Source organism: Oreochromis niloticus, linkage group LG12, assembly GCF_001858045.2.
Source record: "Oreochromis niloticus isolate F11D_XX linkage group LG12, O_niloticus_UMD_NMBU, whole genome shotgun sequence".
Lineage (NCBI taxonomy): Eukaryota > Metazoa > Chordata > Actinopteri > Cichliformes > Cichlidae > Oreochromis > Oreochromis niloticus.
The window spans coordinates 5,745,335-5,760,160 of NC_031977.2; the positions used below are offsets into that span (position 1 = coordinate 5,745,335).

Below are 14,826 nucleotides of genomic sequence, written 5' to 3' on the forward strand. Positions count from 1 at the left end.
TGATTGTGGCAGTGCACAGAATTACCAAAAAATTGTAAGTTTCTAAGTACTTATGGACCCACCTGTATTTGAACAAGCTGGAGCTTCATTTAAGTAAGAAGAAGTCCGTTTAGAGGAAAGTCGTGGCCCAGGATGTTTGCAAACGACACGTTTTCTTCCTTTTATTCCCAAGGCGTCACAGTGGTTGGCCGCCCCTCCCTGAGCCTGGTTCTACTCGAGGTTTCTTCCTGTTAAAAGGGAGTTTTTCCTTCACTCTTAGGTGGTAGTCTGACTGTTGGGGTTTTCTCTATATTATTATGGGTTTTTTACATGATAAAGCATCTTGAGGAAACTGCTGATGTGATTATATAAATAAAATTTAACTGAATACATCAGAAGCACCAAAACATCACCTGTTGCCCACATAGAATAAGTCCTGAGATGATAGCTGATGGTTTGTGAGACAGATTCATCCTCAAAGCAGCAAAAGTAGCATCTGAATAATGAATTTACTCTTTAAGGCCTAAACTATGAAGTAATTGTCAGAATATTTAATTTCCTTTGTGTGTTTATTAAACCATTTTAAAAAATGTTGCATTCATTCATTTTTAATTTGCCTATAATTTGTATCACATTTGCTACATTCAGCTTTTTTTGTTTTGTTTTTTTCTTAAAAATGTGTTGTGCAATTTTTTTCAGTTTTTTCAGGGTGTGGGAGGATTGATCAAACTTGATACTAACATGATGGTGTAACAGGGTAACTGGTCTAACCTGGTTAACTGCTCTAATATCTGCACAGAGGTACCTGCCTAAGCCACTGTACTGTATATGTATTATTTCTATTGTTCAGCTACAGAAATAACATGAGTTGTTTCTTGTTTCTGATAAGTAGGCAAAATTTGGTTTTTTTCTATAGTCTATTCATTTCAACTTCATTTTAACTTTGTCAGCACAGTGTCCCACGGCAGCTGTAGCAGCTGGAGGGCAGCAGGGTCATCTAAGCTGATGCTTACAAAGCTCTGAGGACCTTTACTGAGGTACTAACTAGTACTTTTGTGTTTCTGAACTGCATATTCAGGTCACTTTGACTGAGGGCAGCTGTAGCTCAGGTGGAAGAGCACCTTGTCTACCAATCAGAAGGCTGGTGGAATGATCCCTGAACCCTTTAATCTGATCCTGGGAAACATGCAAGCCTTCATTTTCTAACATGCACGTCTTTTATCCTGTGCAAGGCGCACACAAGGAGACAAGGAGCACAGTCCTCCACTTGCTTGCTGGGTATGAGAAACACACAGCAATGATAGAAGTTACCGTTAATGAAAGATATAGTGACATAAAGAATATTAACAAGTTATGGCCTACATTTTCCCATTTTAATGTTTTCTTGACATTTAATTTATTTATCTGTTTATTTTATTTTATTTTATTTTATTTTATTTTTTAACTGTGATTTTGAGCATTTTGCAGCCTATGGTAGTTTGGAAAACTGTAAATAATGACCTTCAGTTTAAAGACTTGCGCTTGCTCAACTACAGCCATCTAGTGGCTACTTGAGATAGTGTAAATATTTGAACCCACACTGCCATATTTCATTTTGAAAGCCCTCATCCTTTCAAAACTGTGCCTTCATTTAGACTCTTGAGCTTCACTGTGCACAGTGATCACCACAGTCAGACTTTGTGAAATGGCTTCAAAGTGAAACATAACACATTTTCTGTTCAGTTTTTAGTCTATATTTTTTAATAGGTGGAACAACCTTAAATAAGATTAGACGAGATATATCTTATCTTATTTAAGATATTATCTAAGATTTTATATTTTACAGTTCTTTACAAACTTCTACGGGGCAGAATAAAAAACAACTGTTAAAAGGAAGGTGGTTGTAGTGAATTTGGGTTTGCAGAAGCTCTTTTCACTAAAAACAAAACAACACAATACAACTGTGAGGCAACAGTAGTTGTGAATAGGCATCATATAAACTGAACTGAACTGCTGGTCATCGTCTTCAGCACAACAGTAGTTTTTATCACCACTTAGCTACCTTTCAAAAACAGTCCAGCAAGCTTTAAAAACAACACTGCTGTTGATTCTGTTCATCTGGACGTAGCGTTTTCAGTGGGAGAAACTTTTCGTCACCCGTCCAGGTGACTGCAGGACTCCCCAGCCTTACAATCAGTAAGACACAATGACTGAAACCAGCCCACTGGTGAACAATGGGGTGTGAGGCCAGTTCCTTGATCATTAATATGCAAATTCTCATGACCATTGATCAACAACCACTGATCAAAGCCCATTGATTACTGACATGCAATGAGCAATGTCAGTATTTATATTCACTTCTTTGTTTGTTAACTTTGCTAAACAGCTACCCGATGACTCAAAAGAGTTTTTAAAAATCAAAACTGAGTTATTAAGTGTATGGTCATTCTGTGCTCTTTCTTCTGACTGTACCTCCACCAGGGGTCTGATATCTGACACAGAGCCAACTCCTAACAGCTCTTATAGTCGTCAGTAAGAGGCTGCTGTCACCACTTTCCTCTGTGGTTTGTTTTTATGCAGTGTTGAAGCATCTAACTGGTTACAGGAGGGACAAAATGGGCTCTGATTGTTACTGGCCTGCCGTCCGCTTAGGGCTTCATCACAGGGACTCTCTTTTTGCATTCTAAGGCACTGTTTGGTCTGCTTTGTTAAAAATAAGCACAACCATTTCCGCCCCTGAATGTGACTCATGATTTTTATTTTGTCCAGGTAAAGGCAGAGTATGACTGTGCATGACCAAATGAAGTCTGTTTTCACAATCTGGAGGCAGTTCTTTCTCAGAATCATATAAATATTTCAAACTGTTTTTATTGATGTGACTGTCTGAGTTTGATGCAGTGTGGTGCATTCGAGTGCAGTGTTAACAGAATATATATATTTATATATTAAGATATGTGTATCATGTTAATATACATTTACACAATTTACATTTTTCTGTTTGCCAAGTGAGCATCTTATTGATGCTTTATTAGGAGCAGGACCACCAGGTTTGTACACAATGTTAAACAGGCAAGTTATCACTTGTTAAGGGGTGAGACATACACATTAGACAGCAAATGAATGGTCAGTTCTGAAAGTTGATGTGTTGAAAACAGAAAAAATGAGCCGATCTGTGAGGGCTACATGAGCGATTCAGAGCACAGCAGCAGGTTATACAGAATGCTCGCAGAATACAGAGGAGATGAGCTACAAACCGCTAAAACAAATTGTGGTGATCCCATCCACCCAACCATCTTCTTATTTGTAATTTCTTCAAGTACTCTTCAGGAATAGTTCTCCAGGGTTCTTGAAGGATGTTAAAGATCGTCTTTGGATGGTGGCTGACTTTTATTCTGCTCTCTGTCAAGATGATCCCACACTGCATCAGTAAGGTTGAGGCTCCAGGGAAGGCCAGTCCATGACTGATGATGTTTTAATGTGTATTTCCCTATCCAGGTACCTTTCTGTTTTGTTTTTTGGTTCTTTCCTTCCTTAAGAATGTCTTCTGGAAAGCCACCCTTTCACTGAGACCATTTCTGATGAGGCTTCGCTGAACAGTAGGTGGTTCAACCGAAGGGCCAGATGCATCTTTTGGGTCTTTGCTGGATTTTTTCCACAGCTTTTCCTGTTCCAAAAACATCTTGCTTTTAAAGATCAGCTCTATAAATTCTCTCTCTTCTTGTTCTTGTTTTGTTTATTTATAAACAAACATTTGTTTATTCTATTCGTGCTATTTAAAGCTTTTACATTACATGTGGTGTACATTATGGTGTCTAAGGCAGGACAGGCAGGAAAGAATAAAAAGGGGGGGGGGTATAATTAAAGGACAGAGTGCAAATAAAAATTTGCAATGTATGTATGTATACAACGCCTACAAGACACAAATTCAAAAATACACAGATACAAAAATCATATCTTATTGTGGTGTGTATGTGTGAGAGAGAGAACCAGAACAAGTGTGAGTCTGTGTGTGTGTCTTTGTAATGAAATGTATGAGGGTGGGAAGTTGCAATAACGCCCCCCTGGAGCCAGAGGCAGACAGAGATGGATCCAGGAGGACCGGGCCATTCGCAGCCCCCCAAGAGTACCAAAGACCTAACACCAAACATCTCGGCGATATATGTGCATCCATCCCAGCAGGAGAAGAAGGGAGGCCCTAGATGGGGCGCAGCTCAGTTGTCATAGAGTGAGAGGCGGGGTACACTATGGGCAGGTCGGCAGTTCATCACAAAGCTAACACAAAGGCATACACAACCATTCACACCTACAACTAATATAGAACCATCAGTTAACCCAACAGGCAGGTCTTTATGTAAGGAAGCCAAAGTAGCAGGAGAGAACTGTGAGGAACCTTGGAGTCATTTTTGACCAGGATATGTCCTTCAATGCACATATTAAAGGCTGGACTACTGTAATTCATTTTTATCAGGATGTCCTAAAAACTCCCTGAAAAGCCTTCAGTTAATTCAAAATGCTGCAGCAAGAGTCCTGACAGGGACTAGAAAGAGAGAATTCAAAATCCTGCTCCTCACATAAAAGGTCATAAATAATCAGGCCCCATCTTATCTTAATGACCTTGTAGTACCATATCACCCTATTAGAGCACTTCGCTCTCGCACTGCAGGCCTACTTGCTGTCCCTAGAGTATCTAAAAGTAGAATGGGAGGCAGAGCCTTCAGTTTTCAGGCCCCTCTTCTGTGGAACCAGCTTCCCGTTTGGATTCGGGAGACAGACACTATCTCTACTTTTAAGATTAGGCTTCAAACTTTCCTTTTTGCTGAAGCATATAGTTAGGGCTGGACCAGGTGACCCTGAATCCTCCCTTAGTTATGCTGCAATAGACGTAGGCTGCTGGGAATTCCCATGATGCATTCAGTATTTGTTCTTCAGTCACCTTTCTCACTCACTATGTGGTAATATACCTCTCTGCATTGAATCACACTTGTTATTAATCTCTGGCTCTCTTTCACATCATGTCTTCTATCCTGTCTTCCTTCTCCACCCCAACCAGTTGCAGCAGATGGCCCCGCCCCTCCCTGAGCCTGGTTCTGACGGAGGTTTCTTGCTGTTAAAAGGGAGTTTTTCCTTCCCACTGTCACCAAAGTGCTTGCTCATAGGGGGTCATGTGATTGTTGGGTTTTTCTCTGTATGTATTATTGTAGGGTCTACCCTACAATATAAAGCGCCTTAAAGCAACTGTTGTTGTGATTTGGCACTGTATAAATAAAATTGAACTCACACAGGCATAAAAAGACCGCAGCAGATTCAGACCCCCAACCTTCTAGCTATGTGACAGTGCTAACCGGTGCTGTTCACCTCACCTCAATGCTCTAGACAACAGTTCCTTTCATTCAACACAATATCAGGCATGAGCAGTATTTCTTGTTGCTGATCAGTATATGCTTTGGGAGTGAGAACGTGTTGGGGATCCAGAATGAATGTTTAAGCTCTTTAAAACATTGTTTTTTCAATAGAACAGAGAAGTCGCATAAATCACTGTATTTGAATTTCATTTTATTTTTTTCCAAGTGATACATCTACATAAAAGATTTCATGGCCTCGCATGACAAATACGGTACAGCTTTTTTAATCCCCCTTTTTTACAGCTATTATAAGATCTGATATGATGAACAACATTTTTTTTAACATTCTGCAAGATATGTATAGGACCTAACAGGAGGTCAGTATACTGTATGCCTCACCCAATAAAGCCTTACCTTTAAAATAAATGTCAACATCACAGTTCTGAATGTAAACCAATAAAACAAAACAAAAAAACAAACACTTTCAGAAGCCTTCCCAGAAACTACAGAACATAATGGCAAACAACAATATTTTGGAAAATTTAAGGATAAAAAGAAATGTAATCTTTAATCACGTGAGACTCAAAAGCCTCCTGGCTCGGCTCTGTTCACCGTCCACACGCACAGATCAGATTTTGACATGTGTGGCCAAGGTGGCATGGCACATGAACACAAATGCCTCATGCTTTTTTTTTTCTTTCCCAAAAAAATAAAAGCAAAAAGCGGTGTGTGGGGGGGTTAAACTCACGACAGAATAGCAAATCTTAAAGCTTATGTCCCCGTTCCATGAGTGACAGAAAGACAACTGAATTACAGTCAGGTGTGTCGAAGCACCAGTAGAGTCAGATCAGCGTGTCCTAGAAAAAGCAGGTCTTAAAGGGTTGGGAGTGCCTGTGAGGAGTGGAGACGTTCAGACCAGAGCGGAGCTGGATTCCTGAACATTTCAGAGGACAGAGAGAGGGAGGGGGGGAGCAACAGCAGCAATCTCAGCAGGTGTTAATGGTTCACCACCTTTGTGTGACCATAGGTTGTAAAAATAAGATACTGGGTATGTGAGTCAGCCAAGCTTGAGATGATTACAGTACTGTTAGGCCTTGACAGACAGCTGTCCCTGCCGGGGGGAATGACTCAGTCCATCGTATTTAAGTACGGCAACGTCAAAGTGCTGTTGCTTCACTGCAAGTCAAATGTTTCCCTTATTCGATATGCACGGTTATCACAATTTAAAAGAATACTGCCTAATCAACAGTAGATGGAGACACTAATACAGACTGAGAAACAAAGGTAAACCCCCAAAAGCATGCCCCGCCCCCCTTTTTTTTTTTTTTAGTGTTTTACAATAAAAGATCACATCAAACTGCCATATTTCAGTTAAATACACTGAAGTTTCCTACGCAATAATGAACATCAGTCTGCTTTGAGGAGAGTACGACATGCAGGTCCTCTTCTGTCCAATAACCGGAGAGAAATCTGGTCCTTTTAGTGTAATCTTCATGTGCGGAGCTCAAACCCAGAGAGGAGTATTAATGGGTCTGGTTGCTGTGTAGAATAAGACATGCTTTGTACTTTTCTTTTTTTGAGGGGGGTTAAGGGCAGCAAGAACTTCCTAGCTGCCATCAAGTGAACACAAGTCGTAACCAGCACAAGACAGCCAGAAATACAAACTATCATTGCACATAAAGAGTTAATCCTTCACTTTAACCGTGTCATTTACAAATCATAATACAGGAAAAGGTTTCCTCTGGAAGTGAACAAAATACTTTACAAAAAACAACCACCTTTAGGGCTTCAAAATGTATAAATAAGACAAAGTCTTAAAGACATAAGTCTTCACATAGAAATTTTTACTTTTTTTTAAAATTATTAATATTAGATAAGATAGAATTTAATAGTTCTTTCCCTTCATATTTTTTAATACATATGCAATTTATCTTTTGACTGATGTACATATAGGCATACTGTATGTAGAACCTCAAGTGTCCAAAATGTCTCGGCAAGAATCTCGCGAGACCCAGATGAGGCTACAGCATTTGTACTTTCCCTTATCAAACACACGAAGAACAACAGTTCAAAAAACAAACTTAACATGACTAAAAACTCATCTTCATCTACTGGTACCAACTTCAATTTATAAAATCCTGGTTTTTGTTTTGTTTTGGTTTTTTTAATCGTTTCGACATGTATAGCTTCAGTGTACAGAATACATTTCGACTGTAAAATGTCTTCATTCAGTAATTTCTTGCTATAACACAATATATCTAATAGGTTTTATTTTTAATAAATAAAAGAGTCAAATGTTTGTCTTTTCTTGAGCAGCTGGGTAGTGCTTTCCCAGCACTGCGGCTCCTTTTGTTTTTATCCACTGATGTTTCTGCTTCCATTCACTGCCCGGCTGTGGGCGAGCAGATGATGGACAGGCAGCTTCAGCAGAGGAGACAGATGAAGACAGAGAGAGAGAGACAGCGAGAGAGAGCAGTTGGGGGCTATGACTCAGGTGGTGTGGGCTGTGTAAAGATGGCAGGGTAGTGTTTCAGTTGCCTATCCATCAGTGCCGTTCTTGTTGGGGGTGTTGGTGTTGATTGTGGTTCCATCTGGCTGCTGGCCATCTTTGCGCGGAGGCATCCTCTCGTTTATCCTGTCTAGGCCACGCGCCTCCTCGAAGTTGCGAATTTTCCTCGTGGGAGAAAAGCCTTGAATTGCTAAAAAGCAGAAAAGAGACCAAAGGGAAAATTAAAAGAAGGTAGAAACAGCTAAGTAATAGCAGTGCGTCACAGCAAGTATTCGCCGTAAACATTTTTAGCTTTCTCTTATTTTCTCTTCCATCAGCTTCAATCAAAATGTATTCCTTGTGGAATTTCATTTGATGAGCAATAAACACAGTATCTGCTAATCACAGAACGGATGATCTGTAAATACAACACATGCACGACTAAATAATGATGCCTAACGTTCAAGCACCAGTGGGACAAACTACACCAATTAAACACCTCACACGTTATAGACTTACGTTAATGTCCCAAAACGGCCAAGGAAACCAGAAAGAAAACAAGTGCAAACGGAAAGCAAACTTGTAAGAGACAGTTCATATATTTCAGTCATTTTATCAAAGTAAACAGACAGTAAAAACTCAGTGGTTAACACTTTATATGGGAATTATATAAAAAAAAACAAAAAAACCCTCAAGGCCACTCTTGCACAATCAGACGTCCGTGATTTAAAAAAAAAAAATTGTTCCTTGAATAAAATAACTGTATTTTTCAACTTTGAGTTTAGCGATTTCCAACCAGCGGTACTTGGACCTGCATCTGTCACACTGTTGTATAAAAAGATTCCAATTTGAAAACATTTTTAATTTGAAATAACGAATACGGTACAATGACATATTGGTCCTTGTGATAAACAATGTCCAAAATAATCTTATCCCAGTGATAAAATAGTTAACACTCAAAATGATCTGATAAAATACATTTGTGCATCGATGTAGTTAGCCAACTGTTGATAAAACAGCTCAGAAGAACACACATCGCTTAATTAGCTAAAAGTAATTGATGCATAATTTAAAAAATTAGCAAAAAATGCAGGTTACATAAGGCAACAATTATCTGAAATGAAAGGTTATGTATTAGTAATGTTGGTAATAGTTACATAAGTGAAATGATTAGGGCGAACGCATTGTCTAAAATTAAAACGCATTGAAACGTAAGTAATAGTCAATACGTAAAATAATTAACACATTAATTATTAAATAAATATTAATTTATATTTTAATTTAGTCAAAAAGCTGCTTAAAATAAAGGAAATGTGGTTGAAATTAATAGATAAGTAATTGCTTACAATCTTAGACTGATACTTGACATAAATAGTAAAATGATATTGTTTCTATTGTAGCTGTAAATAAATATCAAAATAAGCTAAAAGCAAAGGACAGGTAGCTAACATATTTACATAGGTAAATAACAGTTACACAAAATAATTAATTATAATATTTCCCTAAAAGTGCTGGATACATATCGTTAGCTTCATAGCATAATTGCCTAAGTCACTTTGACCAGACAATGACTTAGGCACTTATGCTATGAAGCTAACGATATCTGAAATATTTATCTAAAGGTGTGAATGACCAGATACTAAAATTTGTAGACTGATGGCAAATGTAACTCTGAGTGGTAATAGTCTACAGTGACATGTGATAGGATGAAAAAACATGAACGACTGTTGCAACGTACACTTTCATGGCCTAAAAAGTTTACTTTAAAAAAAACGATCAATTGAAATGAATACATTTGAAACATAACTGAGCTATTTGAGCTCATCTGTTTGATAAACAAGACATAAAAGGTTGATGACTATTTGTAAGTAATAATTTTAAGTAACACCTTTACCTCATCTACAACATTAACTATTAATGTCTTCTGCAATAGAATATTTAATGGATTTGATGAGATAACTGAGGCCTGTTGAGCCGCCAACCATCACTGTCGACCAGATGAGACGAGCGGTGTAGCGACAGCCAAACGGTGCAACAGGATTAGATTCTGAAAATATCCCAGGCAGGGATGTCCCTGGTCTTATCTTAACCAGGTCTTAGCAGGCTTTTCTCTGTGTGGGGAGCCACACTTTGCAAGAAACGCTTATGTGACCACAGCCAGGGACTTCTTATCAACAAAGGACAAATCATGTCCTAAACCTGATCGACAAAACAAAATATATAACCTCTTTATAACAGTCTTTATTTTTCAGAAATACAGAGACGAGCCTGATTTAGCTAATGCTGACCTGAATCCGCCAAAGCTTTAAACTATACAGTGGTAGTTGACACTTTTTGAATCTCCATTTAGCAACACAGTCTAAGTCCTAATTAGTGCCTGTGCAAATTTGGTTTTTGCCTATATTAAAAAAAAATGAGAAAAAAAGACTTACAAACAGAGCACAGCAATTACAAAAAGGCAATTACTTATGTTCACTTCTTTCTCATTCAAGCATTTTGTTTCAATTCATGTTCTGTTCCTGTTTCCACGTCATTCTACCTTATCAAAGAAAACACTAGTGCTGATTTTTACAATGACAGAACCAGTGTTATCAACAGATTCTGATGATGCAAGAGCAACCAGCAATAACGGGATTCACTATAACAGGATAATCAATAGAAATAAACATTAGGGACACTACAGAAAGGGGGAAAAATACATATTTGAGGAGTGGGTCTGTGTTAAAGGGTGAACAACACACACAAAACACAGACAGGGGGATTTGAGCCAAACAGCCAATGCATACCTTTTGCTTTAGCTGCCTCAATGGTAGCTATGTTAATGGGAGTTGAGGAAGGAGGGGAAAAAGGAAGTCATCAAAGTAGCCAGAGACAGCAAATACAACAGTATTTAAAAAAATAAATAAAATAAAACTAAAAAAATCAATCTGAACACCACTGTGGGATAATCTGGAGAAACAGATGGCAGAATATAGGCCAACACCCATGGCTCATTCAAAGGGAGGCAAAAATTCATAGCAGCTGTGAAGCGTCACCAAAACACTTAGGCGATTGGGTGGAAAGGTTAGAGTGAAGAAGTGTGTTGGAGTTTTAAGCTGGTGTTTGTGTTAAAGAGTCACGAGGACTTAGGTGTGGAGAGCCGAGGGGGGATTTGGTTAAACACTAAGAGTCTAAGATGGGGGCAAGATGCACAACCATGACCAGGCAGTCCATCCAAAGGCTCAACACACATGCAGTCAGAGGTTCCCTTCAGACACACACTCATTTATGCATGTACAATCAGCTTCATTTCAAAGTGAACTAAAATAATGTTTACAGCTTTTGGAAACATGATGAATATTTCTCCTTTAAATTGGATGCAAACTGGAGTTAATTAGTGCAGCAATGATGTTATGTGTTCATAAAACGCACAGGTATACTATCATCAAGATTAAAACAAACAAGAATCGGAGAATCGGAGGAGGACTGGATAAAAATACACACAGGCCCCTACTCCCCTTGTTTGAACTAGCCTAGCTGATCTGAAAGCTGTGACTGGGGGAACAGACATGGACAATGACATTCTCAGAAAGGTCACAACATGTGGTTTTCCCTTTGATTGCCCTGCAACTTCTGTGAGCCTCCAGCACGGCAGAGCATGGCTCCCAGCATGTCCTGTGGCAGGTGAGGCCAGGTGCTGACCTTTAGATCAAAGGGTCAGCAGCCACTTCCAGGTGACAGGTTGACCTCCTCGACCAGCCGGCCCACAGCTCAGCCCCAAAGCTTTCTGCCGCATGGAGGCGGGGGGCAGTCAAAGTCCTGACACTGCTTCCTGTGGCGGGAATACCACCATTGATCTCGAACCCTTCAAAGAGACTATAATCGAATGGGGAAGCTGCTGTATCGGATATTCACAGACAGACATTCAGTGGAGCTTTGCTGCTATCAGTGTAGCTGATAATAATAATATCATCAATATCGCCAAACTTGGGATTAATAAAGCTCAAAACAACCCTTGGATGCTTCTTTTATAACATACTGAAGTTGTTCTAGAAAAAGTCTCCCACATGGCAGCAGGTTCATCCCATCTCAAATCATCGTTGGCCTTTTTCATTTAACTCAATTATAAAACACATCCAGGGCAGAAGGTCTCAAAAATCAAAAATCTGTAATTTAACAAATTTATTTTCTCAGTCATAATTAGAAGACCATCTAGAAGCTATCTACTGATATTTTTATGATACAACTTGTTGTACTTGCTCAATCCAGCATGAAAGTTGAATGAAAATAGCATTTTCTTTATTTCTGTGACTAAAAACTTCACGTTAAATATTATTGTACACGATTCATTTTTGCATTATTGTGAAATACAACTTTATGGTATTCAGAAATTGTCAAGCATTTTCATTTGTAACGTGAATTTTTTGGGGGGTTAGTGTGTGCTCAAATATGGGACTTTCAAAGACTTCGATTTTCTTTTAATTCATATTTTAACTCATGTTGTGATTTATTGTCCCTAAATTAAAGACTCTCACTCATTTTTATGGTGGAAAAGCTCAGAAAACTGTTCACACTTTTATCTTTAATAGTTTTTGAAACATTAATGTTCAAAAATGGCCTCAGATTTTAAAATGTTAAAAAAAAACGCAAGTGACAGGTCAATGGACTATTTTCAAAATATATCCAAACTTTGGAGTGTGACATTTTTATGCATCTTGGAGAAAATGTTCTTAAAATTGTTTGATTTGAGATTGAATGGCCCGGCAGTTTTAAAATGTCACTGGGTGCTTATTTGGGCATTCATATTAGGACATGTTGTGACATATGTTTGCATGTATAGGGCTGTATCATATTCAGGGCTGTACACAAGTAGTCCGCAGGTGCGCATGCGCTGTCAAAATAAAAGACGCGCACCAGAGGACAGACATTTGTTCAAAACAAATGTCTGTCCTCCTCCAGTCTGTCCTCCTCCTGCGGACCACTTATGTGAAACCCTGCTCATAATGTATCTGAACACGTGTCTCTTCAGCGTCACTGAGATGCACAGATATGTCCTTATTTTCCACATTGCTTCTTTTGCAACACAAACACAAACGCCCAACACGGAAGCTGTGGCTTCCCCATATTAGACTATTAGTTTAGTTGCAACACAACCAAAGGAATTTATTTTTGTGAAGGTTAATTCTACAGCTAAGCCCATTAGAGATGTACTCAATTAAAGAAAAACAATAATTAGAGCAAACATATTGAAATATGTCAGTTTTTATGACTTCACACTCAAATGTTGCATCAGAGTTTGAAGCCAATACAACAGAGCAACAAAGACCTGAAAGTCTGCAAGTAAAACTGATGATTAAAGCATATTTATCATCCAACTAATCAGGTGAAATGAACACAACATTGCTACAGAGTAAAAATAATCAACTGCAAGAAAAAAAATGGCAATAACATCATTTAGTTGCAAAACTTATTACACATACCCACAGACATCAGGGTATCAGAGGGAGGACTTAAGAGTCCTGACAGTAATACTTCAACCACCATTCTTCTGACTTGCTTCACATGCCAGCAAGTGTATAATGTATATATTAGCATAGACGTAACCTAATCAGGCTAGGATAACTGGATAACTGCCACAAGAAAATAAGGGTAATCTTTAAACTTAAATCTTAGCAAGAAAAGCTAAGTGTGTAATAAAAGCAAAAATAGGGGGAAAAACAGGTGTGCTTAAAAAAAAAACAGACTCTGTGACACAGGGTGAAGAAATGAACCTGTCTAGTTAGAGCTAAGTGGTAAATGGACACAGTGGAAAGGTTACACAGTATAAGAAACACTTACCGCTTTGTAAGGTCTGCTTTCCCCCAGACAACACTCCCACTGGAAGAGTTCCAGTTGGGGTCAGGCCTTTGAGTGTTAACACACTCTCACTTTCCTCCCTAGTCCAAAACAACACACAGGTACATGAAGAGCACACACAGTTTACGTTTCAACAAGCACAGCGACCCACACCTGGTGGTTTAGAGGCGGTTTTCAAACCACGAGGTCATGAGGTCACTGGATGTTTCACCTGCTCCGTCTCATCCACTCTTTGTTTGGTTCGATGGACTATCTGCACTAATCGTCTCCAGCCAACCTGCTACCATGTGCCCTGCTTCTGTAATTGGGTCACTGACAACTTGTGTCAATTTTAGCAGCTGAACCAATATTTTTAAGTCTTGGTTCTTAGTGTACAGATTTGTGTTAGCACACTTTTGTGTTAACATGTTGCATTTTCAATGAGCCCTTTGCTTTAGTCCGAGACACTTCAAAGTCAAACATCACCTTTTTTATCCTACAGAGACATCTGTGCATTTGAAAAAAATGTAACAAACATGAATAAAATAAAAAAGCCACATTGAGAAAGTGTCATTAGTCTTCTTTTACCCCCCCTCTCCCTTTCAGTATTCGACATATAGAGCCGTTTGACAAATAGGCTGCTTGTCCACTTGCAGCAGTGTGACGAGCTAGCAGCAGCACCATTAATCTGGAATAATGTCTAATGTCATTACAGAGTCTAGGTGCATCGTGACTCATCTCGTGCCCGCTCATTAATCCCAGCAGGCCAACACTGTGTTTTCAAACTCAGCTTCACCAATCCTGCTGCATACTGGCCCTGTGGTGCCCTGCAAATTATTTTTGGTATTGTGATGACCCAGTGCACTGAGCTCATTGAAATCCCTTTAGCATATATACATGAACACAAGCATTTCCAACAGGGATTTTTTTTTTTTTTTTTTAAAAGATGGGAAAAAAAAGAGAATGTCAAAGTCAAGGCAGACCTGAGAACTGCGAAGACTCGGGCCATTTTTCCCACAGCACGAATCTTGTTCCGAATAACCTCCTTACGCATCGCTGAGGTGCCGCCTGCAAACAGTGCGTAGTATGAGTTAAGACAAAGCACACGGCACTTTCCATCCCATGAGACTGATATTCTTCGCCCTCTTTGGTCACGTGTTCGTCTCAGAGCAGAGTGCGTGTACTTCAGGGACCAGAACTCCCTCTTCAACATCAGCCATGTGT

At 39.1% G+C, this 14,826-nt stretch overlaps 1 protein-coding gene across 3 annotated transcripts in view; it reads right to left on the reverse strand.

Moving 5' to 3' along the window:
* Nucleotides 1–5,490: 5,490 nt before the first annotated feature.
* Nucleotides 5,491–14,826, reverse strand: part of ppp3cca (protein phosphatase 3, catalytic subunit, gamma isozyme, a) — a 35,934-nt gene continuing 26,598 nt past the window's right edge. The window contains exons 11-14 of one of the 3 annotated variants that reach the window (XM_005472928.4): nucleotides 14,586–14,670; nucleotides 13,606–13,703; nucleotides 10,575–10,601; nucleotides 5,491–7,999 (exon numbers count right to left, since the gene is read on the reverse strand). In XM_005472928.4, coding sequence (XP_005472985.1) covers nucleotides 7,839–7,999; nucleotides 10,575–10,601; nucleotides 13,606–13,703; nucleotides 14,586–14,670 — 371 coding nt within the window. In that variant the 3' untranslated portion in view covers nucleotides 5,491–7,838. The remainder of the gene's footprint in view (nucleotides 8,000–10,574; nucleotides 10,602–13,605; nucleotides 13,704–14,585; nucleotides 14,671–14,826) is intronic. The other 2 variants (XM_005472927.4, XM_005472929.4) reach the window with 2 other exon arrangements.